The sequence below is a fragment of the Eublepharis macularius genome, chromosome 12 (genome assembly GCF_028583425.1).
Source record: "Eublepharis macularius isolate TG4126 chromosome 12, MPM_Emac_v1.0, whole genome shotgun sequence".
NCBI classification, from domain to species: domain Eukaryota; kingdom Metazoa; phylum Chordata; class Lepidosauria; order Squamata; family Eublepharidae; genus Eublepharis; species Eublepharis macularius.
This window is the reverse complement of record NC_072801.1, coordinates 26,786,416-26,800,438: the sequence shown is the minus strand read 5'-3', so window position 1 is coordinate 26,800,438 and position 14,023 is coordinate 26,786,416. Positions and strand designations below refer to the sequence as shown.

The following is a 14,023-nucleotide window of genomic DNA, read 5'->3' as shown; positions in this document are numbered from 1 at the left end:
CCCTCCTTCATTTTATCCTCACAACAGCCCTGTCAGGTAGGTTAGGCTGAGAGAGGACAACAAGCCCAAGGTCACTCAGTATAATTCTTTTTTTTTTTTTTGAAAAATTTTTATTGGGTTAGGATCAGTTATTTTCACATTACAATCAATTCTCCCATTTTCCAATTTCTAACCCCCTCCCTTTCCCCCCCTTTTTGTTGACTTCCAACAGTTTTCCAGCCCTTTGTCCCTTTTCCCTTACTCCTTTTAAATTCCTCTATCTAACAAATGTATATTCTCCCTTTATTCTAAGCAATACTTCTTTAACTATTTTTAATACTCTGTACCCTAACTATGAGTCCTTATTTCCATATTGGATAGACAATTTATCCCATTTTTCATAATTCCAATTTCAAATACTTCTATAGATCATAAACCATATAAATCATACATTCATATAAATCAAACAATTTGACTTATACTCTATATGTTACTCATTCTATCTTCTTCTTTCTATTTTAGTTATATTTAATTACATTAATATTTCTATTCTCCTTCAATAGTAAATCTATATAACTATCATCATATAATCAATCAATTTGACTCATATATATCTTCAAATAAACATATTCAGTTTGGTACATTATACAAATCTTACCAGAAAGAAAATATTATTAGTTAATCAGTCCTTATAGTTAACCCTTATGGTTAGTTATTTTCTATCAATATTCTATTTGTTATTCTATATATATCAATCTATTAACCTAACTGCTTAGAGATTCACGTTTACCTCTTCTCCCCCCCGGTAAAGTCACCCCCCTCTACATTTTATTGTACTTCAATAGTTCTTAAACTGCCACAGTTCTCCTCCCACCTCCCATTTCTTCTCCAGATATTGTTTCAGCTTCTCCCAGTCTGTGTTAAACTGCCCTGAGTCCAGATTTCTCAGTTTTCTTGTCATCTTGTCCATTTCTGCCATATACAGCAATTTGTAGATCCAATCTTCAATAGTTGGCACGTCTTGTACTTTCCATTTTTGCGCATACAAAATTCTAGCTGCTGCCGTCATGTAAAATATCAACGTCCTATGATGGGCTGGAATTCCCTCCATTCCCAAGTTTAGTAGCAGGAGTTCTGGGTTCTTATTTACTTGAAATTGCAAAATTTCACTCATTTCTCTTATTATTTCCCCCCAGTACTGCCTAGCTACCTCACACGACCACCACATATGATAGAGGGAGCCCTCATGCTTCCTGCATTTCCAGCATTTATTAGAAGTGTTCAAATTCCCTAGCGCAATCTTCTTTGGTGTCATGTACCAACGATAGATCATTTTGTAGATGTTCTCTTTAATGCTAGTACATGTCGTTGTCTTCATTGTAGTCTTCCACAAGTATTCCCATGCCTCCATTGTTATTTCTTTATTGAAATTTATAGCCCATTTCACCATTTGTGTTTTAACTATCTCATCCTCAGTATACCATTTCAACAGTACTTGGTATACCTTAGATATTCTTTTCTTGTCCTCTTTAAGAAGGGTCTGCTCTAGTTCCGAATTCTCTGTTCGTATACCTCCCTTTACAGAGTCCGAATTATATAAATCTCTAATCTGTCTGTACTGGAACCAGTCATAATAAGGTGATAGTTCCTCCTGCGTCTTTATTCTAAGTTTAGATGCTTCAGTTCTAGTTATTTCTTTGTAAGTTAAACATTGTTGCTCATTATCAACAGCTCTCGGATCTATCACCTCATATGGAACTACCCACAAAGGGGTTCCTTCTTGTAGATAAATTCTGTACTTCTTCCAGATTGTATATAAACTTCTCCGTATATAATGATGTAGGAACATCGAGTTCACCTTTACTTTATCATGCCATAGGTATGCATGCCATCCGAATATTTTTTTGTATCCCTCTAGGGCTAGTAATTTCTTGTTCTTTAACGTCATCCACTCTTTCAACCACACTAGGCAGACTGCGTCATGGTAAAGTCTCAGATTGGGCAGTTGCATTCCGCCTCTTTCTTTTGCGTCTTGTAGAACTTTCATTTTCACTCGAGGCTTCTTGCCTGCCCATACAAAATCTGATATTTTCCTCTGCCATTTTTCGAATTGCTTAGAGTCTCTGATGATTGGTATTGTCTGTAGCAAAAACATTACTCTTGGTAACACATTCATCTTAACTGCTGCAATCCTACCCAACCATGACAGATTCAGCCTATTCCATTTAATCAAATCTCTCTCTATCTGAGTCCATAGTTTTTCATAGTTGTTTTTAAATAAGTCTATATTCTTTGCAGTCAGTTCAATTCCCAAATATTTCACCTTACTTGTTACTTCACAGTCCGTTATTTCCGTTAACAATTGTTGTTTCTGCTTAGTCATATTTTTGCATAATATCTTTGACTTCTTTTTATTAATATAAAAACCTGCCAAGTCTCCAAACTCCTTAATCTTATCTATCACTTTTGGCATGTTCTCCAATGGGTCCTCTACAATTAATATTATATCATCCGCAAATGCTCTGACCTTGTATGAATAGTCCTTTATTTTTATTCCTCGAATTCCTTCGTCTTGTCGTATTTGTATCATCAGGATCTCCAATACTAAAATGAACAACAGTGGAGACAGCAGGCAACCTTGTCTTGTTCCTTTACTTATAGTCAATTTCTTAGTCACTTCATCGTTCACCACAATTGCTGCAGTCTGGTCTCTGTAAATTTCCTTAATTGCTCTGATGAATCTTTCTCCCAACTGTAGCTTTTCCATAGTGGCAAACATAAAGTCCCAGTTTAAATTGTCAAACGCCTTTTCAGCATCAACAAAGAAGAAACCAATCTCTTTGTCACAACGCTTGTCATAATATTCAATAGCATTAATCACTGTCCTTAAATTGTCTCTGATTTGTCTGTCTGGCAAAAAGCCTGCTTGTTCCTCCTCTATAACTTCCGAGAGCCACCCCTTCAGTCTCTCCGCCAGTATCTTCGCAAAGATTTTATAGTCGTTGTTAAGTAACAATATAGGTCTGTAGTTTTTCACATTAGTCAAGTCTTGGCCCTCTTTTGGGATCAATGATATATTCGCTTCATTCCAGGTATCTGGAATCCTTTGATCCCTTAGAACTCCATTAATCACCTCTTTTAGAAATGGTGCCAGTTCATTGGCCATTGTCTTATAAAATTTAGCCGTAAGTCCATCTGGCCCTGGCACCTTTCCTAGATTTGCAGATTGTATTGCCTTACTTATTTCCTCCTCCGTTACTTCACTGTTCAATTTATTTCTCCAAACTTCCGAGATTACTGGAAGTTTCGTTTTCTCCAAATATGACGCTATTGATTCTTTATTTACCTCTTTCTTATTGTACAGCTTAGCGTAGAATTTATAAAAGGCTCTACTAATGGTAGTCTGTTCCAAATACGTTTTATTGTCTTCACAAATTTTATTTATTATTTTCTTTTCCCTTCTCTTCTTCAATTGCCATGCCAGGTACTTCCCAGGTTTATTTGCGCCTTCAAACGCTTTCTGATTCAGTCTTTTAAGGTTCCACTCCAATTCTTTGTTACTCATTGCTGTTAACTGTTGTTGAAGTATTTTAATTTCCTGATATAATTTCTTTTTCCCTGGTCTCTTTTTAAACTGTATTTCTTTGGCTTTTATTTTCTCCTCAATCTCTTGTCTTTTCTCCTCTTTCTTTTTTCTTGCTCTACCATTTAAGTCCATTAGTATGCCCCTTATAACCGCCTTATAAGCATCCCAAACTTTATCAGTTGGTACTTCTTTATTCACGTTGTATTGTATGAAGAACTTTGTCTCTCTTCTCAGCATCTCCATATTCTCTCCTTCCTGTAGTCACTCAGTATAATTCCATGGCAGAATGAGAATACAAAACTGGTTGTTGTGGGTTTTCCAGGCTGTATTGCCGTGGTCTTGGCATTGCAGTTCCTGACGTTTCGCCAGCAGCTGTGGCTGGCATCTTCAGAGGTGTAGCACCAAAAGACAGAGATCTCTCAGTGTCACAGTGTGGAAAAGATGTAGGTCATTTGTATCTACTCAGGAGGGGTGGGGTTGGGCTGAGTCATCCTGTAAGAGTTTCCCAGGGTGTGGAATGCTTATGGCGGGAGGCTTCACTGTATCCTGAGGAGGTTCTTTTGCATATGGATTGGTACTTGATGTGTTAATCTTCTCTGCAGGGCTATTGTCGGGTGTGGAGTGTTTTGTTAGCCTGGTGTTTTTCAGAACTGGAAACCATGCTCGGTTCATTCTTAAGGTTTCTTCTTTCCTGTTGAAGTTTTGCTTATGCTTGTGAATTTCAATGGCTTCCCTGTGCAGTCTGACAAAGTAGTTGGAAGTGTTGTCCAGTATTTTGGTGTCCTGGAATAAGATACTGTGCCCTGTTTGAGTTAGGCTATGTTCAGCCACTGCTGATTTTTCAGGCTGTCCAAGTCTGCAGTGTCTTTCATGTTCTTTTATTCTTGTCTGGATGCTACGCTTTGTGGTCCCGATGTAAACTTGTCCACAGCTGCAGGGTATACGGTATACTCCTGCAGAGGTTAGGGGGTCTCTACTGTCTTTTGCTGATCGTAGCATCTGTTGTATTTTTCGGGTGGGTCTGAATACTGCTTGAAGGTTATGCTTTTTCATAAGCTTTCCCATCTGATCAGTAATTCCTTTGATATATGGCAAAAACACTTTTCCTGTGGGAGACTGTTTTTCTTTGGTTGTTTGATTCATCCTGGGTTTGATTGCTCTTCGGATTTCATTTCTGGAGTAGCCATTTGCCTGAAGTGCGTGGTTTAGATGATTAATTTCCTCATTGAGAAAGTGCGGCTCACATATCCGTCTTGCACGATCCACTAATGTTTTCATTATGCCTCTTTTCTGTCGGGGATGGTGATTGGAGTTTTTGTGTAGGTACCGATCAGTGTGAGTTGGTTTCCTGTAGACCTTGTGACCTAACTGAAAGTTTGCTTTGCGGATGACCCAGGTATCCAGGAATGGGAGTTTTCCCTCGATTTCTTTCTCCATGGTGAATTGTATGTTCAGGTGGATGTTGTTGAGATGATTCAAAAACCCCATCAATTCTTCCTCCCCATGGCTCCAAATGATAAATGTATCATCCACAAACCGGAACCATACACTAGGTTTGTGGGGTGCTGATTCTAGAGCTGTTTTTTCAAAATGTTCCATGTAGAAGTTTGCTATAACTGGGCTGAGTGGGCTCCCCATGGCCACCCCATCCATCTGTTCATAGAATTCGTTGTCCCATTGGACAACGAAGATTAACACATCAAGTACCAATCCATATGCAAAAGAACCTCCTCAGGATACAGTGAAGCCTCCCGCCATTAGCATTCCACACCCTGGGAAACTCTTACAGGATGACTCAGCTCAACCCCACCCCTCCTGAGTAGATACAAATGACCTACATCTTTTCCACACTGTGACACTGAGAGATCTCTGTCTTTTGGTGCTACACCTCTGAAGATGCCAGCCACAGCTGCTAGCGAAACGTCAGGAACTGCAATGCCAAGACCACGGCAATACAGCCCGGAAAACCCACAACAACCATCGTTCTCCGGCCGTGAAAGCCTTCGACAATACAATACAAAACTGGATTTCCTGGATTTCTATTCTTCAGGAAAGGGACTCTGATATGAAATTTCTGAATTAGAATTTACTGATAGGTTCAATTATATTAACCAGACAACTCATTTCTCTCACACTGTGGGTGTCAAATTAGCTTAATACAACTAGATAGGAAGGGGTTACCACCAACTAGTTGTTAGGAATAGTGACTATACTTAAGGTGGAATCCTAGAAACAGTTACTCTGGCCTAATCCCATTGAAATGAATGGGTTTAGAGCAGAAAAACTCTGTATAGGATCGCACTGCTGTATTCTTTAAATTTTCAAGTTTTAAAAAAAGGCACAGACATAAATTCTTGTGCTTCGTTGCCTCTAACCCTGCTGTTTCCCAGTTTGCAGTACTGGACTAGGATATGGGAGATCCAGGTTCGAATCCTCGCTCTATCTTGGAACCTTGCTGGTCGACCTTAGTCTGGTCACTCCCCTTCAGCATAACCTCTGCTTCTCAGGGCTATTGCAAGGATGAAATAGAGGAGGGGAGAATATTGTAAGCCACTCTGGGTCCTCATCAGGCAGAAAAGCAAGGTATAAAATGGTTATGTCCATGTGCATGTAATGACTGAAGATATACTTCTTCATACATCAGATGAAGTGGGCTCTACCTCATCAAAGCTGGAATAAATCAGTTAGTTTTAAGGCGCCACAAAACTGTAGTTGCAAGTAGGGTGGGGAGACCTGATTCATCACCTTTGCTGAAACCTGTGTTTGGTCACTGCCCAGATGAAAGCCCTGGGAATGTTAAGTAAGACATCTGTGGTTCCATGAACAATGAAGGAGAACATATATTGTGTTCTTATCGTTCAGCTAGACCAGGAGTCCCCAACATGGAGCCCTTGGGTGCCTTCTAACACCTTTCCTTGTGCCCACCAATTGTTTTTAGAAAGTGGGTGGAGCCAGATGGGGCTTTCGCCCAGCAGAACTCCTGATTAGCTTCTGGTGACTTGATTAGCTGTGCAGATTAAAAGGCATCCTGTAAAAAAGTGTTTCTGTCTGAAATGTTGACAATTTACTATTAGACTTAAGTATAACCTCACTTCTTGTCATTTTGCAATTGGCTCCACCTTTTGCAGCAGCCATTTTGTGGCTGGCTCTGACTCCTGTGGCAATCATTTTGTGGTTGCACACACCACCACTTTGTGTCAGAATTCCAAAGCTCAAAAAAGTTGGGACCTAGGGTTGCCAGCCTCCAGGTGGTAGCCGGAGATCTCCCAGAATTGCAACTGATCTCCAGGCAACAGAGATCAGTTATTCTGAAGAAAATGGCTGCTCTGAAGGGTGAATTCTATGGCATTATACCCCACTGAGGCCAGACCTCAGCCTCTCCAGGCTCCACCCCCCATATCTCCAGGAATTTCCCAACCTGGACCTGGCAACCCTATTGGGACCTCTAAGGACACCAGTTGTGGAGATTATACAATAGAAGTTGTTTGCTGACATTTACTACAATTCATAGATTTTTGCCCTAACAAATATATTGTTGACTCAAGGCTAGGGAGAGGTCTGCCATGCCTTGAACCCAAGGGTGCCATCAGCAGCCAAGGCAAGAACCATTCTACCCATTCTTTCAGGCCATTATGTATTCTCTGGTCCTTTTCAAACATCTGAGGAGGAGAAAGTCGGTCTGAAGGTGCAAGGGGCAACAGTTACTGGCATGAGGCTGGAGATGGCCTTTTTTCTCTCTCACCTCAAAGCCATAGATGTCCAAGATGGCAATGGAGAGGGCCTTGTGCTTGGGATAGATGCGCCGGTTAATCCTCTCTGTGATCCAGTTGAAGAGCAGGGAGTAGAGAATCTTGGCAATGGCATCTCTATGGACAGAACAGCAAACACAAGAGCCCATTAACAAAAGGGGGAGGGGGAATGCATGATCCAGTAGTCACCCTAACTGGCAGGGTGGTTGTTGTGTGGTTAAAATGAAGTTGTAAACTGCTTTGGGTCCCTAGGGGGAGCAAAGCAGGGTATAAATATCTAAATAAATAAGCAGGAGAGATAAGTTTGTCCGGTAGATATGTCCAAAGGTTCTAAAAAACAATTGTATCAACCATAAAGTTGGTTTGCACAAAAGCCTCCTCGCCACAAGAATGGACACACTTGTTTTTTTTTGAAGTGTGAAGTGTGAAGTGTGAAGATATGAACTCTGGACTCCACAACACCGTCTCTTTACCTGGCATCCATAGCACTGTCAACCGTGAGTGGGGTGAGGATCTTCTCCCTCAGGGTTTCCTTTTGGGAAAGAGGAAAAAGAACTGAGTTTGCCTTCCTTCCTCGGCTGTGCACAGCCCCTCAGAAGATCATGCATATTTCTCACCCCAGTTCATCTCCTCAACCATATACACCTCTTCAGCATACGTCAAACATGCATTATTGCAGTAAATGGCTGTTCCTTCCATCTTTCTACTAACAGGTAACTCTGGAGTCCGAACGGAATTGCTCAGAACTCGCTGCCTGGGTACTGACTGACTCATTTAGAGCCAAGCTACAAGAGACAAATTACATGAGAAGGAGCACATGAAGGGAGTCGAACTCACAATATCAGCCGGGAAGCTGAGTTTTAAAAGAGATCGGAAGGCTTTGTTAATTTCCCCTCTCTACAGAACAGATCTGCTCAAAGGGTTTGTTTATTTCCTCTTCACCTCTTAGAAAGGGAGGTGAAACTGACAGAGCCTTCCAGAGGCAAAGAGGAAATTAACAAACCCTCTGAACAGCCATCTCCCTGGCTCTGTAGAGGGGAAATTGACAAAGCCTTCCAATCTCTTAAAATTCAGCTTCTCGGATAACATTACGACTCCCTTCACGTGCTCCTCCTCGTGTAATTCGTCTCTTGTAGCTTGACTCTTAGAAACTTGAGTCAACAAGCACGGAGCAGGGAATACTTGTCAGAGTCTTGGCCACAATACAAGTGTAAAGTCCCAGGTACCCTCCCTCAGGAACAAGCAGAGTTCATGTGTCTCAGCCCCCTTACTGTCACTTTGAAGGTAATCGACTTCTGTAGACATTCCGGAGAGATTTGCAACAGTTCAGCCACAACCCGGATCTCCCTGGCACTCACGACGGAAGCCACCTCCTGGTAATCAATCTGCAAAGCACCACATCCAGATCAACCAAATGTTGAAGGACCTTATTAATTTATTCTTTGTACTCAAAAATAGGGTTATGCCAGATCCTCATCAGGGAACATTTTTCCTGACTCACACAAATGTTCTCCAGAAGATCCACAAAACCTTATTATTTTCACTCCAGGTTCAATCATATTTGCCGCCCATCTCAGTAATGGCATCGGTCAGCAGGGCTGGCAGCTCCCAAGGCCCACAGCTTCAAAGACGCTATTGCTGCTGACTAGAGATGGGCACGAACAGCAATACGAACAGAAAAAAAAGCCATGAACAGCCCAATCTGCTGTTCGAGAACAAGCTGTTCGTGAGGCCCCATTCTAAACGAACAGGTGGTTGTTGCAAGCCTCATTCGTTGCTGTTCATCAAGCTAGACAGTCTGGAACCTGCAATCAATTCCCTTGGCAACTTAGGCAGGGATTGTCTGAACTCTGTCTAAACTCCTGCTGTTGCCATGGAAACCCCAATCTAAGCCCAATTTAGCTTGATACGCAGGTCTTCCTTTCAAGTGTGGAGCTCCAAATTTGTTACAAGGGAGCAAAGACCAGGGGGGAGGGGGGCTCCCAGCTCTGGCTTTGCAGACAATGGAGAGGGAGAGAAAGCTGCTGTTGGCATTTTGATAGAGTGCATTGGAGCTTGAATTTTCTTTGTGTGTGGTGGGATAGGGATCTATCCCTTCAGGTTCCAGGGCTGCTGCCAGGCTCTGGGCCAAGCTATTATTTATTATTGGTACTTTTCCTGCTGCCTGCTCAGATAAGGTTTCTGGGAGTGGTGCAGTAGGGATCTACCTCTTCAAGTTCCAGGGTTGCTGCCAGGCTTTGGGGCCAAGCTATTATTTATTATTGGTACCTTTCCTGGTGCCTGCTCAGGTCAGGATTCTGGGAGTGGTGCAGTAGGGATCTTGATCAAACTTGGATGATGGTTGGAGGAGAGCCTGCTGGCCCCCACGAACATTCAACCACAAACATGTTTGTGAACAGGTCATGTTCGTAAGTGTTCGTGAGTCCCTGTTCGTGGATGACAACGAACAACGAACATCATGTTCATTTTTTTTCTGTTAGTGTCCATCTCTACTGCTGACCCCCCCTTCTACTCCCTTGCTAGTCCTCTACCACGCATGCTTCCGTCTGCATGCACTTCCCTCAGTGCCAACAGAGAAAGTGCTGCAGGCGAAGCAGGCTGCAGACTGTGAGCATAGGTGGTGGGAGGTCTCCCAAGCAAGCAGGAATGGAGTCAAAGGCAGGTGGGAAGCATGAGGATCGGTGGTGGGAGTAAATGAGGGTGTGAGCAAGGCCTGGTGAGGGGCAGAGAGGAGGGAGCCCTGGGTAGTCTCTGCCCAGGGTCTCCCAAAGTGTGGAACTTCCCCCACATTTTTTAATTTTTATCTTAAAGGATTTTTTTTAATTTTAAAGGAAAGAGCTACTTCTAGCTGGGCACATGATCCTACCAATCAGGAATCATGTAGCTGTGTGATGATGTCATGGGGACTTTAACCAATGAGATTTTGCTACACAATGATATCATGAAGCTGAATCAGAGTAAGAGCAATGGTCTCTGCCTCTCCCCTTACATTTTAGTTGCAATCCAAACTGGGGTCCCCCATGCACCTGGTAAGTACCAAAATGGGATCCTAGTACAAGAAACTCCCAACATAGGCTCAGTTTTGCAGCTTTGCCATTTTTATTTGACAATTCTCTGTTCATTTTTGCTTCCTGCAAAACCTTTGGTTTTGCACTCATTTCAGTTTCCTCACACTGAATTTTGCCTATTAAAATTTAGCATTTTTGCATCAATTGCACAAAAAGAAAAAAACAAAGACCAGCATGTAAAATAAGCAAAACAAGAAAAAGCTACCTGTGACAACATAACAGGAAGGAAGGAACCCATCTTTGGAACATGCAATATGATGCAGTGATTGGGGTGTCAGACTAGGATCTGGGAGACTCATATCTCCAGTCTGCCATGGAAGTTGTTTGAGTGACTCTGGGTCAGTCACACACTTTCAGCCTAGCCTACCTTGCAGGGTTGTTAAAAGGAAAATGTAAGAATGTTGCAAGCCATTTTGAGTCTCCACTGGGGAGGTGGGGGGAAGTCAAGTACAAATGAAGTCAATAAACAAGTAAATAAATCTTTGTATACCCCTAAAGAGAACTCTCAATAGATTTGCCCCCCTTTCCCCTGGCAACTGCTTACCTCATACTTTTCAAAATAAACATTCCCCAGATGGAGAACAGAAGACAGAATTCGGAAGATGCTGTTCTGGTCATCGACACTGAAATGCAGGGCCTCCATGGCAGTCAACAGCCTGTGAAAATCCTCCGCATCTGCCTTGCCAGGAATCTCACAGTTGCCTCCCTGCATAGGGATGGAAGGGAGAAATCTGCCCTGCAGACATATCCCCACAGCAAGGTCCTTCCCATTGTGCATGCAACTGTGGGGCTTTTATGCACCTTGAGCTCCAGTGCACTGTTTACCCAAAAACATTTGCTTCACAGATGCTTCTGGAGCAAGGAACGTACCTGGTTCAGGTAAAAATATGTTTCTGCCTCTTGGAGGAAGAATTTGCGCTTCTGATGACCCGGAAGACCAGCCAACATCTCATAAAAGATATGGTAATTCCGTTCATTATTGGCCTATGTAACGTCGCAGCACATGGAGAAGAACATTACCACCAAGAAGAACAAGGATCAGAGACAGTTCAAGAAATGTGGTTGCCTGCCCTCCCCCCAATTTCAATGGCACCCCCCAATAGCAAAATCCCCCAAACTAAATAATTGTAGATTTGTTGATCTTTTACTAATATCCAAATATACTGCTAAGAGCAGGGCCAATTCCGGACGGCTTACCTGAAGCCGGGACGTTGCAGAACATGCCGGGAAAAACGCGGAAGATCGCATTTTCTCACGCGAGTTTTGCGCGATGTCGAGCAAAACTCGTGCAAGAAAACGTGATCTTCTGCATTTTTCCCGGCATGTTCCGCAACGTTCCGGTTTCAGGTAAGCCGTGCGGAATCGGCCCTGATTTCTGCCTCTAGGCAGGGCCAGCCCTGCTCTAAAGGTGTTCTGTTAAAAAAAAAATTGCCGTGTGCAAGGTGGGCTCATTCAGTGCACCAATAACATCCCATGGTTTATTTTATTCCAAGTCACCTCTCTGGGATTTGTGATTAGCTAGTCTCTGGCTTCTATAGAAAGGATTTTGGAGGGAAAGAAGGGAAGGGTAATGCCTCACCTGAAAGACGACTCTGGACTTCTCCAGAAGGTACTGCGAAGTTATGGCACCACAGATCAGTCTACTGTGGAAAGGAAGCTTAGAATTTGTGTCTGATCACTCTAAATAACATCCATTGTCTTATAGCTCTAGAACCTGGGCTCAAGGTCCTAAGAGGAGGGGAAACCTCTCTGCCCTCCCCCCGCCCCGTCCCCTGTGCTCACCAGTACAAGTCCTTTTCAGACATTCTTTTAACTTGAGGTGGGGGGAGATGGGTAAGGTATGCTGTGCCCTCTTGAAAATTTATGTACATGCTAGAGGGCTTAGCATGCAATCAGGAGCCCTGGAAAAGGAAGGCTCCCAAATGTAGGAAGACACCCCTATGAGCATACAGTTGTGCACCTATAGAATCTATTTGTACCTTCAAAGGGCCTAGAAGTCAGGAGAAGGGTCAGCAATACCCAATCCCACTACCCCAATCTCCAGATGCTGAAAGAGCATGTGAAGAAGACCCCCCACACACTCATTGTCAGGGCCAAGGCTGGGGGATTCAATGAAGCTGATAGTGACAGCAAAGAGATTCGGGACAGCCAGAAACAAAAGTATTTCTTCACACAAGGCATAATTGGATTGTGGCTCTTGGATGTGAGTTGAAAGGGGCCTTACAGACCAGCTAGTCCAACCTCCTGCCCAAAGCAGGAACAGCCTAAAGCATCCTTGACAAGTTTTCATCCAGTTGCTCCTTGAAGAATGCCAATGAGGGGGAACCTGCCACATCCCTAGGCAGCCAATTCCTCATATGAGGTTCTGGACAGCTTGGCTAATCTAGAAACTTCATACTGCCTTCCCCTCAGAAGAGCCATCACCTGAGGAGCTCTCAGACCTGAGCGCACAGGTTAATTCAGGTGGTCTTGTGCCATGGCTATGAAGCTCCTGGTTTAAACCCTAGATTCCCCAACACAGAGCTACCATATCCACTCCCCCCCTCACAAAAGTCCAGTTCTGCATTCATTTCATCTCAAAATGACTGGTGGGGAGAGGAATATCATGTCCTAGTCAGATAATATAACCACACAATCCAGCTAACAGTCAGATCCAAAAACACGGCTAGCCCACCACATCAACTCATGCACAAGTGTTTAGAAATGGTAATAAGGTGTAGTGTGTAGACACCCCAGGTTCAAATCTCTGCTTGCTGTGAAATGCACTTGGTGACCACAGGCCAGTCCTTCATGCTCAGCCTAACCTACCGCACAGGGTTGTTAGGGGGATAAAATGGAAGAGGCCATGCTTTCCTGGACTCCTTGGAGGAAAGGGAGGGGGTAAAAAATGAAATGAAAGTGGCAAAGAAACGTTACTTCTCGGCAACCATTGCATCGGCTAGTTCACGACTGTCCCAGTTGTTCAGGGTATCCAGACACCTTCTAACCCCTAAATCCAAACCTTTATAGCCCCAAGAACACATAATTAGCTGCAAGGCCTTTGCTAAGTTTTTTGCTGATAAAATAACATGAATACACTCTGATCTAGATGCTAGCTGCAATGCAAATGAGACAAGATAAACCATCTGGCCTACATTTGGACTGCTGTAGGCCAGATACATCATCTGGCCTACATTTGGACTGCTTTGAACCAATTACAATGACAGACCTTAACAGGATCCAGTCATCTATGAAAGTCACTACTTGTGTGCTTGATCCTTGCCCATCTTGGCTGTTAAGATCACATAAGTGAACCACTGAGATCTACTGTAAATCAATTGCTAACTCAGGGCACCTTCCCCCAGCTGCTCAAACAGGCAAATATCTGCCCACTAATTAGAAAACCATCCCTAGATAAAACTGATGTGGCCAATTATCACCCAGTCTCTAATCTGCTCTTTCTGGGCAAAGTGATTGAGGGAGCAGTAGCTGACCAACTCCAGATCTTCTTGGAAAACTCTAGAACTCTAGACCCTTTCCAGTCTGGATTCAGACCAGGGCATGGGACAGAGACAGCACTAGTAGCATTAGTGGATGATCTCCGCCTGAATATAGACAAAGACCTCCTTATTGCTCCTCCTGGATCTATCTGCAGCCTTTGA

General features: G+C 43.1%; 1 protein-coding gene across 1 annotated transcript in view; it reads right to left on the bottom strand.

Moving 5' to 3' along the window:
• Nucleotides 1-14,023, bottom strand: part of MYO15A (myosin XVA) — a 105,308-nt gene that overhangs the window by 74,275 nt on the left and 17,010 nt on the right. The window contains exons 10-15 of the mRNA XM_054993680.1: nucleotides 11,962-12,025; nucleotides 11,253-11,366; nucleotides 10,927-11,088; nucleotides 8,586-8,699; nucleotides 7,788-7,846; nucleotides 7,308-7,431 (exon numbers count right to left, since the gene is read on the bottom strand). Coding sequence (XP_054849655.1) covers nucleotides 7,308-7,431; nucleotides 7,788-7,846; nucleotides 8,586-8,699; nucleotides 10,927-11,088; nucleotides 11,253-11,366; nucleotides 11,962-12,025 — 637 coding nt within the window. The remainder of the gene's footprint in view (nucleotides 1-7,307; nucleotides 7,432-7,787; nucleotides 7,847-8,585; nucleotides 8,700-10,926; nucleotides 11,089-11,252; nucleotides 11,367-11,961; nucleotides 12,026-14,023) is intronic.